This window comes from Sciurus carolinensis, chromosome 17, assembly GCF_902686445.1.
Source record: "Sciurus carolinensis chromosome 17, mSciCar1.2, whole genome shotgun sequence".
In the NCBI taxonomy this organism is placed as follows: Eukaryota; Metazoa; Chordata; class Mammalia; order Rodentia; family Sciuridae; genus Sciurus; species Sciurus carolinensis.
This window is the reverse complement of record NC_062229.1, coordinates 2,353,561-2,375,045: the sequence shown is the minus strand read 5'-3', so window position 1 is coordinate 2,375,045 and position 21,485 is coordinate 2,353,561. Positions and strand designations below refer to the sequence as shown.

The 21,485-nt window shown below is 61.9% G+C and overlaps 2 protein-coding genes across 2 annotated transcripts; both read right to left on the bottom strand.

Annotated features, from left to right (window-relative positions):
* Window positions 1-1,953: 1,953 nt before the first annotated feature.
* Window positions 1,954-14,889, bottom strand: Yju2 (YJU2 splicing factor homolog). The gene is made up of 8 exons (XM_047532597.1): window positions 14,771-14,889; window positions 13,114-13,214; window positions 11,816-11,960; window positions 10,124-10,258; window positions 8,125-8,306; window positions 7,083-7,203; window positions 5,889-6,015; window positions 1,954-5,033 (listed from the first exon to the last, which is right to left on the bottom strand). The coding sequence occupies exons 1-8, from the start codon at window positions 14,792-14,794 to the stop codon at window positions 4,921-4,923; spliced, it is 948 nt and encodes a 315-aa protein (XP_047388553.1). The 5' UTR covers window positions 14,795-14,889; the 3' UTR covers window positions 1,954-4,920.
* A 1,670-nt stretch (window positions 14,890-16,559) lies between these two features.
* On the bottom strand, window positions 16,560-21,409 carry Ebi3 (Epstein-Barr virus induced 3). The gene is made up of 5 exons (XM_047532606.1): window positions 20,834-21,409; window positions 20,118-20,241; window positions 19,089-19,267; window positions 17,685-17,842; window positions 16,560-17,008 (listed from the first exon to the last, which is right to left on the bottom strand). The coding sequence occupies exons 1-5, from the start codon at window positions 20,895-20,897 to the stop codon at window positions 16,856-16,858; spliced, it is 678 nt and encodes a 225-aa protein (XP_047388562.1). The 5' UTR covers window positions 20,898-21,409; the 3' UTR covers window positions 16,560-16,855.
* Between the last annotated feature and the right edge of the window lie 76 nt (window positions 21,410-21,485).

The window sequence follows — 21,485 nt, the reverse complement described above, 5'->3', positions numbered from 1 at the left end:
TGTGTTCTCCACGCTTTGTGACCATCTCCACTGCCTAGTTCCAAAACATTTTCATTTCCTCAAAAAGAACCCTATAACCGATTGCCGGCCCCCTCCCCTCCCCAGGTCCCGCGCCACACATCCGCTTCCTGTTCTGGACATTTCCTGAGGGGAGCCCCACACTGTGTCCTGAGCACAAGGTGCTCCAGGTCCCTGTAGGCTGCGTGTGGAGTAGGTGCTTCCAGTGCACTTGGGCTGGAGGACCTCAGGAGGGCGCCAGAGGGGCTCCTGGCTCCGGCCCGTGCCTGCCACCGGTACCCTGGTCTTGTTTCCTGGAGCAGCCTCACTGGATCCTCCCTCCCTCCCTTCTTTCTTTTCTTTCTTCCCTTTCTCTTCTTCCTGCTGGGATGGAACCCAGGATTTTGCATGTGCTAGGCAGGTAAGTGTTCAAACCCTGAGCAAAAATCAGCCTTCTTATTTAATTTTTGAGACAGCCTCCATAAATTGCCTGGGCTGGCCTTGAACTTGCCATCCTTTCCCTCGAGAATGGCTGGGATTATAGGATGGCCACCACGCCGGGCTCAGCCCTGACTGCCTCAACTCGCAGTCATGTGGCAGCTGGAGGTCTGGGCCTGAGAACCCACTGATGGGGGAGGCCGGGCCCTCGGAAGCAACTGACCTAGTGGAGGTGTGCCCACCCTGTCTTTGGCCGCCGTCGGGTTGAGAAGCCAGGATCCTCTCCTCCGAAGCACCCAGGCTGATGCAGGAGGTGCAACCCCGTCCCCAAAGGCTCTGCTGTGCAGGAGGCGCAGTGGAGGGTGTAGATCCCGTCCCAGGTCCGTCCCAGGTCGGTCCCAGGTCCACGCCTCACTCTCCACCAGCCAAGGAGCCCCACTCCGCAACGGTGCTCGTGCTCCGGAGGAGAGAGGCTGGGCTGGGGCGGCCTCCTGAGGCCAGGGCTCTGATGGTCAGAGGGGCTCCGCGGGCGGGGCGCCCTCCACCCCACCCCTTGCTCTGCACCAGCAGCCAGCGGCCCCAGGGGAGCTGATGGAGGAGATTTCCGATGAGGCCTGACAGCTCGAGGACAAGATGACAGCCACAGAGCTGGTGGGGAAGGGGCCCTGTCGGCGGGAGTGGGGGAGGGGCAGGACGGGGCTCCCAGGGAGGAGGGTCGCCCCGCACAGGCCCCGCCCCCAGCTGTGCCTGTCCCTGGGCTCGCTCAGCCCTGGGAACCGCCATGAAGGGAACCTTGTCCCAGTGCTGCCAAAAGCTCGGTCCTTGTCCCCAAGGCCAATTCAACAAGGAGGACAGGGTTTTGAGAAAAAGGAAAAAGAAATTGTATTGCTTTGCTTGCAAAGGAGAAGCTGGGGGCACTCGGTCCCTTTGGCTGTGGCAGGAACAGGTCGCTTTTCAAGCTCTTCAGAGGCCATGTCCGGCCTGCCGACAGGGGGTCCCAGGGCGCCTGACTGTTAGCATTCGCTCCTTCACTTGGGAGACGTTCACTTCCTGGGTCCTGCGCAGACCCCTCCTTCCTGTGGCGCACAGGGAGCTCAAGGTCGCCATTCCCCCACATCCCAGCCCTTTCTGGTTTTTGTTTTGAGACGGCCTTGCCAAGTTACTGAGGCTGGCCTTGCACTTGCCATCCTCCTACCTCAGCCTCCCAAGTCACTGGGACTGCAGGCAAGTGCCACTGTACCTGGTCCCAATGTTTTCGTTGCTACTTGCAAGAGTTCCTACAGATATTTCTGTGGCTTCAAGCCAGGTACCTTGGGGGTGATGTGTCTCGCAGCACTGGATGACGGAGTCAGAGGCAGGCGGGCCAGGCAGGGAGCGCGCTTGGAGACCCCTGCACCCCAGCCCCCTCTCACCACGGTCACCCTTGTCCAGGAAGCATTCATTTAATTTATATTTATTATGGTACCTAGTACAATAAAAACACATTGTATAAATCATATTTTATAAACAATTGTTTATTATACTTGTTATTCGCCATATTGCATTTCATTAATATCTATTGTTTCTGCCTTATTTGTTTGACTTGCAGTACTGGGGATGGAGGCCCCACACGTCCTCACTGGATGCTGCCGCAGTTCTCTATTATACTTTGAGACAGGACCTCACTGAGTTGCCCAGGTGGCCTGGGACTTGGCGTCTTCCTGCCTGGGCCTCCCCGGTGGCTGGGGTGACAGGTGCACAGGTGCCCAGCTTGATCTCTTACCACCGTCTCCCAAAAGAGAGTCACTCTACGGCGGGGCTGGGCCTGTTTTCACTGCTGTGGCCGGGGGCCTAGACCAGAACCTGGTATTCAGTAGGTGCTCAAAAAACACATTTGAGCGGGTGGGAGGGCTCAAACCAGAAGGGAGAGAGTTTGTATAGGCCGTTTAGCCCAAGGGCTCGCAAGTGGCAGGTCCTGCAGGAACTCTGCTGCTGGAACTGCTCTCTGAACGAATCCTCTGCTTAACCTGGCCATCACCTTATGGCGGAGGAGCAGGGCTGGGCCTTGTCCTCAGGTGGCAACAGCTGGGGAGCTGCGGGAAGAGTGTGGGCCTAGGGACAGGGCTGGGTGTCTTGTGAACTCCTGCCCCTGAGAACTGTGGAGCTGGCTGACCTGACAGTAAAATATCTGCCGGTTTTCGGGGCACAGGGTCTCCATTGCAATTTCTCAACTCTAGCCCTGTGGCCCAAAGCTGCCAGAAATGGTGAGCACACGAGTGGGCACGTAGTGTGCCAGGAGTACTCTAAAAACAGGCTAAGGAGCTGGCACCGGGGCCACACCCATAATCCCCAGCAGCTCGGGAGGCTGAGGCAGGAGGATTTGGAGTTCAAAGTCAGCCTCAGCAAATTAGTGAGGTGCTAAGCAACTCAGTGAGAAAAAAATGCAAAAAACATAAAAAGAAAAAGAAAAAAAAAAAGGGCTGGGATGTGGCTCAGTGGTCAAGTGCCCCTGGGTTCAGTCCCTGGCAACAAAAACACAACAGACCCAGGGCCAGATTTTGCCTATGGATTGTTGTTGCAATTATTTGATTTATTTTATTATTGTACCTAATATGATAAAAATACATTGTACAAAATCCTTTTTATGTTTATATTAATTCCATTATACTACATTTTTATATGTGTTGTTTCTATTTTTTAAAATTTTGTAGTTTAGAATATGGTCAGGCTAAAATCTAATGCTGTTAGATAAATAATGGTAACAGATGAACTTGGCAAAAGTTAAGGTAGCTGGGGATGATGGAAGTTTAAGAAACAGTCCAAGTGAATAAATCAAAAGAAACCAGAGAAGCCAGGCGCACATCTACAATCCCAGCAACTCAGGAGGCTGAGATAGGAGGATCGCAAATTTGAGGCCAGCCTCACCAGCTTAGTGAGAATCTCGGCAACTTGGCGAGACCCTGTCTCAAACTAAAAATTTCAAAAAGGGCTGAGGATGTGGCTCGGTGGTGGAGCGCCCCAGTACAACCCCTCAGAGCCAGAACAACAGGAGAACCAAGCAGGAGGCTGGTTCCAAGCCAGGTCTAGGGAGGCGGCCGGGGCGGGAGCCACTGGAATCTCAGCTCACTGGCAGGTCCTGCCCTCCATGGCCACGTTCAGCTGCCAGCCTGACACTGCCCCACCCGCTGACCGTCACCAGCTGCCACCGTCAGCGGGGCCTCATAGGGCGCCCCGGCTGGTCCTGCGGCGGTTTCCCAGGAAGAATCTGGCAGCGCTGCTTTGCACCCCAGTCCTGGTGCCCCCTCTCTCAGGGACCGTCCCTCCCTCGCCACACAGGCACTCACTTGCAGAGGCCGCCCGGGAGCCCAGGCCCTGGCTTGGTGAGGAGGAGACCCCGGCAGGCCCTGGGGTCAGGACTTGGCCTCTCTCTCCTCCCTCTGTGCTGCCGGGGTGAACCTGGGGCGCCCGCGTGCCGCCGCCCCGCCTCTGGCCCACACTCCACCCCGGGCGCCCGGCGGCCCTCAAGCGCCTCCTTCCAGCCGCAGGTTCACTTCTGTAGGTCCGGGAGGACACGTGCCCACGTTGATTCAAGAGGAAGCCTGCCCACCACTGCGCCTCTGAACAACGGCGACACCCGATGTCCCCAGGAGGGACGTGGCTCACGTGCTGGAAGCTTCCCGGGCAGGGAAGAGGGAGGTGGCTGGTCACAGGGCTGCTGTCCTTGGAAGGAATGAGGTCTTCTCACAGGACCCGTTAGTTCTCGAAAACCTGGGTCACAAGAGTGAGCCTGTCCCTCCCCACCCCTGCTTCCTGTCTCACCGTGTGACCTATCCCTCTGGCACATATTCCCGCCACACGCGATGCCACATGCCAGGTGATGCAGTCAAGGGCACCCTTGCCAGAGCCCAGCCAATACCAGCACCATGCCTGGGAATCTCCAGGAACTGTGAGCTACATAAACCTTCTTTCTTTATAAAGGACCCAACCTCAGGCACTGTGTTATAGATGAAAATAGACTAAGTGGCTGAATTCTGGCACAAACAATGCTGCACTGTGGTTGCAAAGCCCCAAACTCTCAGCTTGGTGCTGAGGCCTCAGCCCAAATCCCCTCCTAAGGGTGCCTGGCCAGTGAGGCTAGGCCCTTTTATTGGTTCTAGACAGTCTTGTGGGGGAGGGATGGAGCCAAGTAGGGAAGAACAGGCTCAGGACATGGCCGACGTCTCCAGGACGGTCCAGCAAGTGGGCAGGAGGCCGTGCGGAACTGGCCTGCTGCAGGAGGCTCAACCCTTGGACCCCGTGTCAGGTGGGAAGGAGTTGGGGCTGGGGTGCTGCCGAGCCGCTGCGGACGGCAGAGAAGCCGAGTCCCCGGAGCACCGCGGGCACTTGGCCTGGGCGAGGCTGGTGCTTGCTGCTCAGGGCTCACGTCGTGGGGAGGCCCGGCCCTGGCCTCCTGCCTCGGGCATGGCTGAAGCAGAGCGGTGATGCCCCTCGGCCTGGGTGGCGCGCTCAGTCGCTGCCATCGCTGTCTCCACTGTCCCCATACGCGCCCAGCTGGCTCAGGGAGGAGGCGCCAGGTGCTCGGGCTGCAGGGTCTGCAGTCTTCTCGCTCTCCGGGGCGCCTGTGCGGAGAGGAGAGGTTCAGCACCCACCGTCCTGGAGAGCCGGACAGGGAGCTCTGGGGCAGAGGTGTGAGTGGCCCAGCCCGTGCGGAGGGCCGGGGGCCTGCTGCGGGTCTGCGCCGGGGCCCACGTGCCCTGGACGTGAAGTGCCCCGCGGCGGGGGGGCTCCAGTCCACAGTGGACCCCCCACCGGCCCGGCTGCGTGGCTCCAGGAAGGCCCCTGGCATCTGGCAGAGGGGGCCGCGGGGCACAGGCCACGTGGCTCAGGGCGCCTGGACGGCCAGCAGGGACGCCCAGCAGCTCCCCACCAGCCTGTGGGCCTGCCAGTCAGCATTTCTACTTGAGTGTTTTAAAAACGATTCTTTAAAATATTTTCTAGTTGTCAGTAGACTTCGTATTCACACGTGGTGCTCAGGATCCGGCCCAGGGCCTGAGCGCTCTGCAGCCCTCCAGGTGAATTCTGAGGGACAGGACCAGGCTGGTGGGCGTCCCTGGACGAGGCCAGGTGAGCAGGCAGCCGGGGGCTCAGCCCCAGGACGGGCTCTCACCCGCCACCCTCCCTCGCAGGCACGGACCCCGCCAGGGTCCCCAGGTGGAGACCCCAGGCACCAACCCGGGTCGTGACACTGGAGGACGGGTGGCGGCCCCAGGGTTGGGCTCGTGGCGACTGCGACCTGGACTCCGCGTGTGAGCGCAGGGACGGACGGTCCTCCTGCCCAGCAGCCTCGGCCCTGAGGGGCCTCCTCCTCGTGCGTGAAAGCACCCCTCCCTTCCCCCGTCCCCGGGGCTGGCCCATGGAGCTTCTAGAAGCCCGAGGGTGGCCACGGGAGGCAGGGCGCGGCTCGGGGGCCTCACCTGGGCTGGGTGCGGGTCCCCGCCCCGAGCGCCCGTCCGTCTCAGTCTTGGTCTTCTTCACCACAACCAGGCCCGACAGCTGGGCCCTGCTGCCCAGGGTCTCTGCCTTCCTCTTGGCCTTTGGGGCCTGTGGGGTGACCAGACATGAGTGGTCTGCCCCAGGCCAGCCCTCTCTGCCCCTGCCCCCAGCCGAGCCCTGCTGGACCTGCTGCTGGAGGGGTCTCCGTCACCTGACAGCTGCGGCTCACCCTGGTCTGCACTGTGGCTTCCCGTGGCTCCCTGTGGCCCGGGCTGTGTGTCTCGCTCTCCGCCATCCCTCGCGTCCCGCCCCGCCCCTCCCTGCCTGGTGGGCTCCTGCGCGTCCCTCAATGCCCGACTCGAGCACCCCTCCTGCGGCTGCAGGGACACTGCCTGTCGGCGCCCACCGTCCCTGCTACTGCCTGTGGGCCGTGTCCCCAGCCACGTGGGGGCTCCGGTCTCCATGCTGCTCTGCTGCTCTGGAAGGCTGAGTGAGAATGGGGAGGAGCACGGGGGCAGGAAGGGGAACGAGGGGCGGCCCTGGGGCTGAGGGCCCTGTGGGGCTGCGGCTGGGGTGCAGTGGGCGAGGGGCGAGGGCAGGCGGGCGTGAGCACAGGTGGCGCAGCACCTCCCGAGGCCTCGGCGGGGACAGCACTTCTGCAGGTGCTGGGGCAGCGTGGCGGGAGGCAGGAGGGCACAGAGATGGGCAGGGGCGGGCGGGTGGCAGGAGGGGACCAGCCGTCGTGGCCAAAGCGCTTTGCTCTCCTGGTGCTGAGGACGAGCCCAGGGCCTCCTGGGGTGTGAGCTGAATCCCAGCCTCCAGGCCAGGTTCTGGCCGGGGGAACGTGAGGGGACCCTGGCAGGCCACACCGAGTCCGCAGGAGGCTCGTCACCCCCGGCTGGAAGGCGGTGCTGAGGGCAGCTGGGCCCACAGAGCAGGGACAGGCGCCCTGGCAGTCCTGGACCGCCCGGGGATGGGCACGTGAGCAGAACCAGGGTTCACTCTGCCCCGAGTCTAGCAGGCGTGGCGGGGTGGGCACGGCAGGCCCGATCCCGAGCCCGGCGTGGCCAGCGGTCGCCCCACATAGGATCTAGGCAGCAGGAGCACGTGCAGGGCCAAGGGCCTAGCCGTCGGGGGCAGTCGGGCTGCTGGTGTCTCCGTCCCGTTGTACCCACCTCGTGCAGGATGGCGGTGGGCGCCGGCCGGGGCGCGGGCCGGGGCGCGGTGGGCGTAGCCTCGTCCTCCGAGTCAGAGTCCTCCAGCAGCCTCCGCCTCCGAGCTTCCTCCAGCAAGGCCCTGCGGGAGGCCACAGGCTTGGGGACATCTACAGGGACAGTACTGGCACCCCTGCGGGCGGCGCGGGCCCTACTCTCCTTTCCCGAGAGGAGACGTGCACACAGATGACGTTTTAAGCAACTCGCTCCTCCTGCTTCACTGAGGGCCAGGGGCCGGGTGCCTGGGCGCTGTAGCCAGGTCTGGACTACAACCCTGGTCACGGACCATTCGGGACTGTCTGGGACCCTGACCTCAGCCCCTGGACCCTGCTGAGGACCATACCGGTTGCCAGGGCAGTAGGGAGGTGGCCAGGTGCTGGAAAGGCAGATCGCTGTCGCGGAGTACAGTGTGCCCCAGGTGCCATCAAGCACTGCTATGCTCTGAGCCCACCCAAGGCCAGGGGACAGAAGACAGGATCAGTAGGACAGGAGTGGCTGGCAAAGGAGTTGGCTCCAGGAAGTGCCAGAGTGGTCAGTGGGATGGGCATTGACCAAGAAGGCCTGCAGCTGTGACCCCAGAATGTGGCTGGGGCCTGGCGTGGGGCTCCCCTGCCCACGGGGGCTCCTGGCCTAAGCCATGGGTGCAGCAGGACCTGCTCTCCCCTGGGGCCTGGGAGGCTGGCACACCTGGCCGGACCTGAGGGACCCAGAGCCTGCGGTGACATTCCACTCTTGCACCCAGCACTGTGGGGAGAACTGAGTGACCCCCTAGACGATTCTGGAAGCCCAGCCTGGTGCCCCAGCTCCCCGGCACCGTTTCCAGCAGCTGGCTGCGCTCTGCTCAGGTGGCCTGCTGGGGCAGCACCTGCCCAGCACCAGAGGACCCATGGCCAAGGGGACCCCGGCGACCGCTGGGCCTGCGCAGTCTCGAGGACCTCAAAGACCGACACGGGGACAGTGAGGTGGGCTTGCAGGGCAGGTCCCGGGAGGGGCCGGGGCTCACGCCGTCTCCCGCTCGTCCTCCTCCTGCTGCCGCTGCCGACGCTCCTCCTCGGACAGGCGGTGCCGCCGCAGCATGGCCTCGAAGTCCACGTGCGCCTGCCGCTGGTTCAGGTCCTTCAGCTCCTGCAGGTTCTCCAGCACCTCCATCTCCAGCTTGGAGTCCTTGGTGCGGTTCTCCAACACCTGGGGGCACCGGAGGCGGCTCAGGGCTGTGTCCCCTGCCCTGGGGTTGCCACCCTGGGCACCTCCCTCCTCCCAGGAGGCCCCTGCTGAGCCCACGCCCTGGGAACCCTGCGGCTCGGCTCGGGAGGGAATGACGGCCAGAAGCCATGTGCAGCTGGGAGCTGAGCACTCGGCAGAGGGTGGACAGGGCCCAGCTCCAGAGAAGCCTGATCCCGGCCTGGCACCATCCTGGGACAAGCTGTAAACGACCAACCAGCACCTGCTCCGTGGCACTGGGCTAAGGTTCCCAAATAGCATGAAAGAAAAGGGGCTCAGGGAGGCGAGGTCAGCTGCCCCAGGTCAGAGAGGTGACTTTGCGGTCAGTAGACCGGGCTGTGGACGCTGCCTGGGTGCTTCCTGGCTGTGTGGCCTGGCCAGGTCTGCCCTCTGGAGTTGGCCACCAGGTGGGTGAAGACTGTCCACACATTCCTCCTGGGTCTCTCCCCCGAGGCATGAGCAGAACACTGACTGGCACCTGACAGGACATGGTGGAAGTGACGTGGCTCCTGAGCAGAGGATGGGATGGTTTGCTCTGGGGGCTGCGGCCGGTGGTGGGGAAGGCCAAGCAGTGCCAGAATGCTGCCCCGGGACGGGGTGCCGAGGGCCCGCACCCACAGCCACAAAACAGTCAGCAGGGCACAGGCCCCTCCACCCTAGTGGCCAATGGCTTGACTGCAGCCTTGTGAGAGACCCTGAGCCAGGGCCACCCAGCTGAGCCCCCGGGGATTCGGGACTCTGGCGTCTCAGAAACTGAGGTGAGGCCAAGTGCTTGCTGCCCGGAGCTGCTAAGCTAGGTGGCTCATTCTGTGGCATGAGTGGCTGATCCCAGGGATCACCCTGCCATCAGTCAGAAGTGACTCCAGGCCAGAGATGGCCCTGGGCAGCCCCAGGCCCACAGCAAACCCGCGCCAGGGTCCGTTTCCATGGCTGCTGAGGCTGCTGATGTGGGCAGGGGTCTAGGAACGGACAGGGCCCAGGGTGGGGCGTGGGGGATGGGGAAACAGCAGACGGACATCCAACGGACGGTGAGTCACTCTCTTTGCAGTGCTGGGTGGGAGGGGTCTGTGCCCCTGCTGAGCCTGTCTCCCCCGCTGAGTCCCCCAGACCCCAGGTGGCGCCTTCTGAGGAGCCAGCACCACCCTAGTGACAGCCGGGGCGCTGACTGTGCGTCCTGCTCCCCCAGGATTCCAGCAGGGACTCCCTGGGCCCCCAGCCTCAGGGCAGAGTCGTCAACCCCGACTTACTAACAGGGACAGAGGCCCAGAGCGGACCCACGGCCTCCCGAGCTCACGGAGGCCGGGCTTTCCTTCTGCCCTGCTTGAGGAGCGGGGCCGACGGGCTGGCGGCCACTTGAGGTGACTCGGGGCCCCGACAGGGCAGGCCCACGGCCTCCTGGTTTGAGTGGTCAGGCGTCCCCACGTCATCTCGAGGGGCCTCACTGGCTGGACGCGGGCTGCAGGGCCCGCTTCAGTCGCCTCCAGGTGTGGGCAGAGCTCGGGTCCTCCAGGGCGGAGGCCGTGCGCTGGGCCTCTCCTGGCTCCCAGGGCCCCGTCCCTTCCCTGCCTGGCACCCCCACTCCACAGTGCCCTGACTCTAGACTAGATTTGAGGGGCAGGGTGACAGACCAGGCCCCTCCAGAGCAGCCCCTGGGTGAGGACAGTGGCACCAGTGTGGGCCAAGGGAGGAGGACCCTCCTTGTCGCGGGCCAGGCGCTACAGAGCGTGAGAATCGGGAACCCCAGGGGACGTCGGGGACATCCGCCCGCGGGGCAGGCTCACCTTCATGGGGTTGTTCAGCTCCTCATCCTCCCGCTCCTTCTGCACTCGCTTCTCCTCCTCCTCCAGCAGCTTCTCGGCCTGGAAGTTCCTGGTGGCTCCGTGCTCCATGGTGTAGTCCGTGTTCTCGGGGTCTGTCTGTGGAGCAAGCGGCAGAGTCACTCTGCTCCGGGTGCAGACAGCAGGGCAGCCTGGTCCCCCTCACAGGTTTCAGCTCTTCTCCGTCTTTTTCTTTTTCCTGCCTTATTGCTTTGGCGGCTGTGGTGCTTCCTTTCTAGTCCAGTCTGTGCACAGGCCCAACTCCCCGGCTGGGGCTCGACCCTTCCCTGACCTTCCTCCTCACCTCCGCCCTCTGCTCTCTGCCCTTGGCACGTGTGCAGACCCGTCTCCAGACCTCCGCCCAGTGTGTTCCCCTTCCCTGCATGCGTGTGCGACACTGTCCTGGGTGTGAGTCCCACCGGCAAGTATGAATACAGTGTGCAGCCTCCAGGACCAACCCTGGAGCAGACGCTGAAATCCACACCCAGTGTCTGATGTGGCGCATGGTGACGTCCCTGTTGGTGTCTTCCTGGGACAGATGTACCCCGGCTAGGGAGACGCTGATGCTAGGGCAGCAGGTGGGGTGGACAGGAGCTGCCTGGCTACCTTATGACTTTCCTGTAGATCTAGGAGTACAGAGGAAGAGAGTCATCTCTACACGTGTGTGGGTGCCTAGGAAAAAAGGTTTCGGCAGCCCTGGGGAGGGAATCCAGCCAGACACTCAATCTCTGAGCCACATCCCAGCCCTTTTTATTTTATTTGAGACCAGGTCTTGCTAAGTTGCTGAGGCTGGCCTGGAACTTGCCATCCTCCTGCCTCAGCCTCCTGAGGGGCTGGTATTGTGGGAGTGTGTCACTGTGCCTGGCTTGCCTAGAAACATTGTTTTAAGGGTGTAAGCAAACGTCATGAGCGTCTGCCCCTCTGCACGGGGCCTGGCTGGGCAGGCAGCCGCAGAGCAACTGCTGGAGCCTTTTCCCGCAGTGCTGTCTGGATTCTGCTCTAGCCCATGTCCACGCGCCCAACAGTAAGTGTGTCCTCGGTATAAAGGGTTGAGACCAGTGATCTGTTGGTCTTGGAAACACATATGCATACTGGATTCAGGTTAAAATCTATTTTTTCTTTTTCTTTTTCTTTTTTTTTAGTACCAGGGATTGAACCCAGGGGCGCTCAACCACAGAGCCACAACCCTGCCCTTTTTATTTTTTATTTTGAGACCAGGTCCCACTGAGTTGCTCAGGGCAGTGGAAGGACAGGAGTCCCCGAGTCACTGAGTGGACCACCGTGCCTAGACTAAAATGTATGATTTTTTAAAATGGACTTCTTGTTCATTTTAATAAAGAAGTTTTTTAGTTGCAGAAAAACAAAGCTTCTGGCAAACAAACAAACAACAACATCAAAAGAGCCACCGAAGCCTTCGACACTGCAGAGGTGTGGAGAGCAAGTGTTCACGAGCCCTCAGGCTCGCCCCAAATGTGGAGGTAGCACCAGGGCAAACGGTGCCTCTGCAGCCCGTGGAAGGCGCCCGAGCAGGCGCCAGCTCACCGGCTCCCCTCGCAGCCCCTGCCAGGCTGCTGCCAGCTGCTGCTGCATGTACCACACCGCCAGGGTCCCCTCCCCAGGTGGCTGGGGAGGGCGGACCGGCCCGGCTGGCCCTACCTTGAAAGTGATCTCCGCCAGGCAGCGGGTGCACTTGATGTAGAACCGGAAGATGGGCAGGCCCAGGTAGACCTCGTTCTGCACCGTCTCCTTGCGGGCGTTGAACTTCTTCCCCTTGTAGATGTACTCTCCGCAGGTCTTGCACCTGGGGCGGCACAGGAACTCTGCTGTGGCAGCCTGACTCCTCCTGGCCCCAGCGGCACGCTCCTGTCCCCGTCTCATCTCTGGGGCTTCTGACCACATGCTGCCTCCTTAGGAGCACTCAGCCTGGGGAGGTTGGCCTACCTGACCCTCCTGGAACAAGCCTGGTGCTCAGGGACATCCAGGACGCCATGCAGAGGTTGATGGAGCTCCTGCCCCCTGGCCTCCTTCCTTCCCTGCTTCTGCTCAGGCCCTATGCTCCCTGGCCCCAGCACACCTGCCTCCTGGTCTTCCTACAGGCACCTCCATCTTGGTCCCACCTCAGGGTCTTTCCCACAGCCCATGACACCTTCTTCCTCAGCCCCCAACTCCACTGGTGCTTCTTCTGACATTTCTCTGCTGACCCTAGCTACGCGACCCTCCTGCCACACCCCAGCCGGTCACTCCTTCTCTTGCCTGATGACATGTCCGCACGTGCCCTGTGTGCATCCACCTGAGGACCTATCATCTGCACTTCCCATGAGATGGCGGGCCCCAGGGCTGTGACCCAGCACCCGTGGTACACACGGGCACCTGGCAGGGCCTGAAAAATAACTGACTGCTGAAGGAGGAAGTGAATGAATGAAGGAGACAAGAAAGGAACAGGCCCACAACACAACTGCCCCAGAGGTGTCTCTGACAGGTGCGCGGGACCTCAGGTACGCTGATGGCAAACGTTGTGTGATTCAGAGTCAATCACAGTGATTTGAAAGGGGGAGAAAGGTCAAGGTTTGAGGGCCCTGGGAGGGTGACGGAGGTCATGGGGGAGGGCTGAGCTGGTGGGACACAGGAGGGGCGAGGCCGGCCCACAGCTTCAGACAGATGGTGGCTCCCGCGAGGCCCCAAGGCAGCAAAGGCCTGGCTGACAGAGGAGCCCAAGTGCAGGCGCAGGGCCCGCTCTGTGCTCACTCTCGCACTGAGGGCCGGACGAAGCGGGCTCGCTACTGCTTAAGAGATCAGACTGGCTTGAAGGAAGGGCAGGGAGGCATGGAGCAGCTGCTGGCTCACCGGGTCAGCGTTCAAGCCAGGGCTGGGGACCTGGCTGCACCCTGGGGCGGGCCAGCTCTGTGGACGTGTCACAGGGTCTGTGAATGGTATGGGCACGCAGGGACACTCACCTCATGTTGAACGGGGCCATCAACCGCACCACGTACTGCCGGTCCTTGGGGAGCTTGAGTTTGGGGATCTTTGACGGGTCAAAGTCAGGTGGGTAGTATTTCTGCAGAGAGGAAGAAAGTGTCAGGGCTGCTGCTTTCGATGGGAGGCAGGCTGTGGGCAAAGCAAGGGGACTGGGGGCCTCGTCGGGCCCAAGAGCATCGCAGGCTGGGGACGCCAGGGAGTCCTCCCAGGATGCAGCCCCCACTGCCGAGGTTTATCACACCAAAGGATTCCAAGAATCATCAGCCAAGGTCCTGGAGGTGAGGTCAAGCCGGTGGTGAAGACACAAGTTTCCAGAATCTTCTGCAAGCAGGGTCTCAAGATGCACAGAGTGACACCAATGGGTCATGACAATATATATGAAATGTAGTCTACCAGGGAGTCTCCCAGAGACGTGCAGTTGTGTTGGGGACGGTCACAGAGACCTTTCTTCCCGGCATGTGCAAAGATTCTAGACTCCCAGAAAAGCACCAGGGCTTCAGCACCAACCACACTGTTGGCACAAACAGCACAGGTACCAAGAGCCACTCTCATCAGGACACCATCCTGAAATTCAAGCCCCCAGACACCAGCCAAGAGAAAACATGGCAAGCAGTCTTTTTGTCTTAGTGCCTTTTTTTCTGCAATGTGGGGAAGGCCTCCGAGGCCTCACACATGCTAGGCAGAGCTCCACCTCTGAGCTGCACAAACCCCCACCACCCACTAGGCTTTTGACTTTGACAGGATCTTGCCAAGTTGCCCAGGCTGCCCTCCAATTTGTCGTCCTCCTGCCTCAGCCTCCCAAGTCGCTGGGATTACAGGCATGGGTCACTGCACACAGCAGACCTTTCTAAGGAGGGCAGCTCATGCCTGCTCTTGTAACTCTTCTCTGCACAGGAGCCGAGGTGAGAAGTAGGACAGCCTGTTTGGGTTATAAAAACAACTCCAGTGCAGAATCAGAAAATAAGGCACTTCGTGTTTGGAGATCTCAGGTACCTAGTGAACCTCAAGCACCACAGAGTGCCCTGTTTCCCTCGCCTCGAGGAATCCTTGCAAAGATTCTAGGAGAGAGTAAAATGTGCCTATTTTACAGAAGAGGAAACGGAACCTTCCCTGCTTCAGCTACTCCGGAATCAGATTTGGTGACACAACGGTGGGGAAAAATTGGTGTGTTACATGGGCTAACAGACTTCTGATGTCCCCTCAACAGATGGGGGGAAACTGAGTAACCTGGGATGGCCTCCCACTTACAAAGTCAGTGTGGCAAAGTCTAGCCCTTCCAAGGACCACGACGGGCTAGAGCCACCAAGAGGGCAGTCTCACCCAGGTTAAAAAAGGCCCCGCCCACGCAGAATGTGATTGGATAAATCCCTCAGAAACTCCAATCTAGTGAAGGGATTGGATGATCACAAGCTCCTCCCCCAAAGGTGAGTTGGTACACCCTAGCCCGGAAGAAAAGACTCAGCGAAGGCCCACCCCCGGAGGACGGTGATTGGGAGGAGTTTGGGAAGCCCCTCCCCTCGGAAGGCCGTTGAAGAGGAAAAAAAGTTCCACAAGGAAATCACAGGAAGTCCGCCTCCCCCGGAAGTTCCCCGATGTCCCGCTCCAGGTAGAAAGCCCTGGTCGTCGAATACGTACGTTTAAAACTTTCCGCTCCGACATCTTTACCTCCTACTCGTCACGCTAGTCCCAGAGAACGGGTTAGATTCGTTTTTTATGGACCTGTCTCTTACTTCCGCTTACGTCACTTCCTTCGGCTTCTATTCCTGACTGCTGCCCACACAGCTCGCCTTTCTCATTGGCTCTGACTCCAGCCTATCAAGCTTCGAGTCCCCCCTCCTCCCCCCGCAGTTCGAATTTCGGTGGCGCGAAAGAAAGGTTTTGGGTTGGGTCTTGATTCGAGAAGAGGGCGGAGGCGCTGCGCCCTCTGAGCCGTCTGCGCGGTTCTGTCCCCGCGCGACGTGGCGACACCGCTGTCGCTTCTTCAGTTCGGCAAGCGTGTTAGGCGCGCTCGCCCGGGGCCAGGTGGCTCCGCCTTCTCTGCCCTGCCGCGCCCACCCGGAGTGTGCTCCCGGCAGGGCCTGGGGACGGTCCCCGGGGGCTGGGACGCCGAGAGCGCGCCGGCGGGCCAGCGCCCCTGCCCCCCGCCGCCTCGGACGCGGCGAGCGGGCGCTGCCCCGCGGCCCCGGGTTTGGCCGTAAGTGACCGCCTTCCGCGGGACGGAGACCGCGCCCCGCCGACCGCCAGGCGGTGGAGGGAGCGACCGCGGGAGATCCTGGAGCGCGGTGGGCGGCTGGTGTGCCTGGCGAGTGACCCCAGCTCCTGGTGGTGGAGCAGCGCGGCGCCTTTGTGGTTGTGCGGGGGAGGCGCCGAGGGGCAGGCGGTGGCTTTGAGGTCCCCGGCCTCTACTGTGCCAGCCTGCTTCCGTTGGCACTTCACCTACCCTCTACCTTATGAGGGCCTTTGCGACTGTACTGGGAGCAGCCACATAATTCAGGCTCACTCCCCTTAGTTTTCATTGATTTTTTGGAAGGTGTTTCATCTTAACCATACTTTGAGGTCCTTTGGTTGTGGCAGGAACCGCATTCACAGGTTCCAGAGATTAGGGCGTTGGTGTCTTCCGAGTTCTTACTCTGCCTGCGGTGGCCAGCTGGTGAGGGGGGCTCTCCACCAGGGCTCTTGAGCTGAGACCTGAAGCCCATGCATTTTCTCAGACCTTCAGGGCCTGGCTCCCTTTAGGGTCCTGGGAGAAATCTTCCCAGAACCCTCTTGTCCTTCTTTCAGCCTTCCATAGGGATGCTTAGGTCTGGGCCACCTTAGAGGAGGGAGTGGAACAAGCCTGAACCGAAGGATTCTGCTGACACATTCCAGGCAGAACCCTGGCCACCCGCCTTGGCTTCCCCAGGCCTGGTCTCTGGTCCAGGGCTGGCCCCGGGTGGTGGCTTCCTGCATCTGTGTCCTTCTGCATCTTTCTCACCTCAGATTCATCTCAAGGGCTGGGCCTGGGGCTGAGTCCTCTCTGGGTCTTTCCTGAATGAATGGAGGGGCTCTGGTCTGGTGTGTCCCCAGTGTTCAAGTGTTGGAAAGCTAAGCCGGTGCAGCAGTGTTAGGGGCATTCAGATTCGAGGGCTCTGCCCTTCAGTGGACTGATGTGTGACCTCTGGGGTGGGTTATGTGTCTGGAGAGTGGACTGGTAAGGGCAGGCTTGGCCCTTGCTGCTCTTACCCTCCTGCTTCCCTGCCTTTCCACCTTCTGCCCTGGCAGGTACAGCATGAGGCCCTCGCTGGAGGCCACCACCATGCCCACAGACTTCCAGCGTCCAGAAGCAAGGGCCACCGGCCTCCATCCATTCTGCACGGACTGGCCCCGCCCAGGCCCCTCTGTGGGTTCTGTTCTTTGAGCACAAAATGGACTAAGACAGGAGGGATTCTGCTTCCATCAACGACCCTTTTCTAGTTAAATTATCTAATAAAAAGTATTTCAGGTTCACAGTTCACAAAGCCCTACAGTGTGACGGAAGGAGACAGCATGTCCCTGTGTCACAGTTGGGGAAACTGAGGCTCAGGCAGGCAAAGCTGCTCATCAAGATTGTCCTGCTGCTGGGTGGCAGCAAAGCCAGCAGCTGCATGCAGGCCAGGTGGATCCCACCCACCCTCTATGGACAGTGACAGAGAGGTGGTGTCCAGGACCCCGGTCCCTCTGTGGGGGCCCTGGGAGGCTCCACTACAAGCGCAGGGTCATGGGGGTAGCGGCAGGGAGACTCCAGTCGCTGGGCTCCCCGTAGTCCATGAGGTCCTGGGCTGCCACCTGGACGCAGTACCGGGCGCGGGGCCTCGCGGCTCTGAGGGTGAAGGACGTGGCTTCAATGGGCCCCACCTGTGAGCAGAGGGAAGGCCCCATGTGAGGAGCTGGGTGGGGCCCTGCACAGAGTGGCCCTGCAGCCGCCAGCCCTGCGCTCCGATGCCCGTCCCGACCGCGGGCCCCACACGGCACGGCCTGTGGCCCCGGTGTGTTTGGCGCCCGGCTTCAGCGTCCTCCAAGGGTTCCCGTGTGAGCCTATGGGAGGGGTGGGATGAGGGCGCGGCTTTGGGAGGTGAGCCGTGGGGCTCCCTGGGGACTAAGGGACACACAGGGCTCCCTGTCCGCCGCCCTGTGGGCCATCCCAGCTGCAGCCTCGCCCTGGGGCCTCTCTTCCTGTGAAGTGCGGCCTCAGGTGCTTCGCTGGAGTGACAGACCCTCTTCACACCCAGGGCCCCTCTGGGTCCTCACCTCGGGATCTTGGTGCTGGGCCGCAGCGATCCCTCTGGACCGCACTGGCCCTGTGGACGTGGCAGCCATGCAGTGCCCCCTGGCTGGGACCCTGTCCCGACCGTCGTCCTCCCTGGGCGCTGCCCAGGGCTCCAGGTGCGGTGCCCACGCTGTGGGCGCCCCTGCTTTGGCTCTGGTCAACGCCAGCACTGGGCTTGCTGGGTGCCTCTACTCACACCTAGTGACCCCGCGCTGAGTTCAGGGCCCGGGCGCCCCCAGCCTCCTGCGCTCCCCTCGTCCTCACCTGGCGGAAGCGGGAGGCTCCCTGACGCTTGTAGCGGATCCAATACTTGAGTGAGAAGAGCTCCGGGAAGGGCCAGGACCGCGGGGGCGCCCACCGCACCTGCAGACGCTGCCCAGGGAGGGGGCTCAGGTGCACGGCCTCAGGGGGATCCGGTTTGACTGTGGGGTCAGCAGGAGGCAGGGTCATTCACCCACCAAGAGCTTCCCACGCGCCCACCACTGCCCGACTCAGGACGCAGCGGTGACCTGCACTGCCCACTGCTGTCCTCTGGAGCTCACGACGTCAGGAAGAGGACAGGTGCAGGCTGCGTGCAGCAGAAGTGGGAGTCGGACCCTCGCACTCACCACGGGAGAGGAGGACGCTGGCGTCCAGCAGCCACCAAGCCCTCCCCGCCCTCCCGGCCCTGCGCTGCGGGTCCACGTCAGGCCCTGGACTCTCCTGGACGTTCCCTGCCACTGGAGTCACACGCGGTGGCCTTGTGTGTGTGACTCTCACTGACCACAAGGTCCTCGGGTCCATGCACACTGCAGCTGCCACCTCGCTCCTGCCATGGCGAGGATGCTCTGGGCACAGATGGACCACTGTGTGCCTCGGTCATCTGCAGGGAACGGCTGGGCTGGCCTGCCTCTTCTCTGTGCCCTGAGCACCGAGAACTTTTTGTGGCTGTTTTCACTTCTCTTGACTGGACGCCCAAGAGTGGAATGCGGGGTAATGTGGTGGCCCTACGTTCCCTCTGTGGAACTGCCCGACTGTTTTTACTAAACTCCACCAATTTTTAATAATGAGCGTTGGAAAAAAATTTTGTTTGAAATGGGGACTTGCCATATTGCCCAGACTGGCCTTAAATTTGCGATCCCTGCCTCAGCCTCCCTAGTCGCAGGAATTGCAGGCTTGTGCCACTGCTTCAGTTACTAACATACTTGAGAGGCCTCACGTGAGGTGACATCTGAGCAGAGACCTGAAGGAAGTGAAAGAAGTTGTGGAGACATGGGAACATTTGGGGGAAGGTGCTCCAGGCACAGGGCACAGGCAGTGCAAAGGCCCTGAGGCAGGACAAACCTGATGAGCTGGAGGTGCAATGAGAAGCCCAAGCGGCTGGAGCAGAGGGGAGGGAAGAGAGGAGGGAGGCAGGGAGAGGACGGGCAGGTCGTGCGGGGGCCCTGAGGGCTGCTGAAGGGACTTCACCTTTGACCCTGAAGGCTGTGGGTCAGAAGGAGGGCCGGGCTCAGGGCGCCCTCAGGTGGCTGCTATGGGGAGGACGGACCATGGGCACGAGGGTGGAGCAGGGACCAGGTGAGAGGACGGGACTGGGCCGCAGGCGGAGGTGGAGGTGGCCCGAGAAGGGGTGGACAAGCCAGAGTGAGGGCCGGGGTCAGTGGTGGGAGTGTGCGCCGCCGCACTTACTGACGTGCTCTGCCACGAAGGGGGCGAAGCCACTGCTGGCGCCCCCCGGGTGCACGGCCGTGACATTGAGCACATAGGGCGCCAGGGAGAAGAGCTGGACGTCGCGGATGGTGCAGCAGGTGGCCTCGGGGGTCGGCTGGAGGCAGGGCCGGCTCTGCCCCTGGGCGGCCACTCCCAACCTGCACAGGCGACACCAGGAGGGCCTCAGCGGGACCCCAATGAGGCGGGAGCAGGCGCAGCCCTGGTTGGGGTCCCGCTGTGACCCAGGGTTTCAGTAACACTGCAGGGGTCTGGGTTCTACACGTTCCACCTGGTGGAGCCCAAACTGGGCAGGTCAGCAGGGTCACAGACTGGGGACTCTGGACGGCAGTCAGCACCTTGGACCTGGGCAGCCCGGAATGGTGGGCTGTGGATGCTGGACTGGCCAGGCCCGGCCGTGCTCTCTACAGCAGCTGCGGGTTCTGTGCTGTTGTGGGGGAGGCGCTGGGGTCGCAGCCGGGACCTCACACAGGCTGGGCAAGCAGTGACCACTGAGCCATGCCACCCCTTTATATTTTATTTTGGGACCGGGTCTCCCCGAGTTGCCTCAGCTGGTCTTGAACTTGCGATCCTCCCACCTCAGCCTCCCAAGGAGCTGGGATGACAGGTGTGGGCAGCGTGCCCAGCTGGTTCCCCACCTCACCATGGTACTGGGGATAGAACCCAGGGTGCAGTGCCACTGAGCCACACCGAGGCTGGCCTTGAACTTGCCATCCTCCTGCCTCAGCCTCCCCAGTCACTGGGTTGCAGGTGAGTGGACCTGCCTGGCTGTTTACACGGATTTAATGCTGCTGCTAGAAGGTTCTGAAGTGCGTGGGCGGCCTGTGGCAGGCACTGTGGCCTCATAGGGAGTGCATTTCTATGGGACCAGGCTGCTCTGGAATTCCAGGGGTTGGGGTTCGGGATGTGGGTCTCCAAGGGAATTGCAGCCAGAGCTCTCGCCTCTCCCAGAAGCCCGTTGCCTCCCGGAGCCCTTCCAGCCCGGCTGACCTGTACGTGGCAATGAAGGACGTGGCCCCCGTGCAATTGGGAGCCGGCGGCAGGGTCCAGGAGCAGTCCACAGCAACTGGGTATCTGGAGGCGCGGCATTGCACCCGGGGCTGGCTTGGAGCCACTGGGCCCCCAGAGGAAGAGAGGACAGGGTCAGAGCCGCCACACCGTAGGCGCCACATAAGGGAGTGAGCAGGGGCGGGAGTGAAGGGACCAGAGGCTCAGCCACCTCCCCTCCCTCCGCGGTTCTGCTCTGGAGCGCGGGTGCGCGTGTCCCCGCTGAGCGCAGGTGCTGATTTCTCCCTGGAGTGGAGCTGGGACCAGGACCCAGGTCGCCCTTGGTAGGACGTGGTGGGGGTCTGTGTCCAGCCCCAGCCCAACCCGCAGACGCCAGGCCATCTCCCGCCAGGGCCATGTGGGGGGCTGGCCCTGCTCTTTAGGAAGCGCTTGCGTGTCCAGCACAGCGGCAACTTCCTGCCTAGCCTTTTGACCTGCAGTGGTCGTAACCCGCGGGTGAGGACAGGGACGGCTGACCAGGAGCTGCAGGCTGTGGCCCCCCTTCCTGGCCCGCACCCTGGGATGGGTTTGGCTCCCGGGTCTGTTTCCTGTCCATCCAGTGTGAAGGCGGCCCGTCCCACAGGGGCATGCGGCTGGCCTGTGCTCCCACCCCACTCCAAACAGGCAAGGGCGAGGCGTCCACCCCGGGGCCCACTCACCTTCCGTCCCACCACAGGATGAGCCTGCCCAGACGGCCAGGGCCAGCAGGAGCCTCAGGGCCATGGCTGTGGTGATGTGCTTGCAGGGTCTGCTGTGAGGCTTGGCAGGAGGCAGGGCACGGGGACCGGCCGGGGAAGGCCCAGCCCGCCACCCAGCCTCCCTTCCCGGGTCTGACTCACTGGCCGGTTTGGGGCCAGTGGAGAGATGAGCAAAGGCGGTGGAATCCCCAGCCCGCTTCACTGGCCGCTGTGGGCGCAGGCGGCGGAGGGCTGGGGGTGGGGCAGGGAAGGAGGCCCCGAAAGGGAGAAGTGACCCAGTGGCCTTTCCCAGCACGCGGGCTGGGCTCCGAGCTCCTTCCCTTCCTTCCGCCAGCACAGTGGGGGTGGGGGATCCCCAGGGAGGGGGAAGAAGACACCCAGAGGGACAGACAGACAGAGGGACAGGGGAGAGGAAGGAGTCTCAGAGATAAAGAGAGGAGAGAGATGGAGTCAGAGAAGGGACAGGAGGACGCAGGTGGGGACCAGGGACAGAGGAGAGATGGAGTCAGAGAAGGGACAGGAGGACGCAGGTGGGGACCAGGGACAGAGGAGAGATGGAGTCAGAGAAGGGACAGGAGGACGCAGGTGGGGACCGAGGGACAGAGGAGAGATG

Excerpts from the sequence above, each read along its gene's own strand:
- Ebi3 (XM_047532606.1), bottom strand. The coding sequence starts at position 20,897 with ATGGCCCTGAGGCTCCTGCTGGCCCTGGCCGTCTGGGCAGGCTCATCC. Across the intron at positions 20,242-20,833 it reads ATCCTGTGGTGGGACGGAAG|TGGCTCCAAGCCAGCCCCGG; the intron begins GTGAGTGGGCCC and ends CTGGGGGCCCAG. Across the intron at positions 17,843-19,088 it reads CTTCGTGGCAGAGCACGTCA|TCAAACCGGATCCCCCTGAG; the intron begins GTAAGTGCGGCG and ends CTGACCCCACAG.
- Yju2 (XM_047532597.1), bottom strand. The coding sequence starts at position 14,794 with ATGTCGGAGCGGAAAGTTTTAAAC. Across the intron at positions 8,307-10,123 it reads AGCTGAACAACCCCATGAAG|GTGTTGGAGAACCGCACCAA; the intron begins GTGAGCCTGCCC and ends CGGTGCCCCCAG. Across the intron at positions 7,204-8,124 it reads GAGGACGAGCGGGAGACGGC|GGCCTTGCTGGAGGAAGCTC; the intron begins GTGAGCCCCGGC and ends GGCCTCCCGCAG.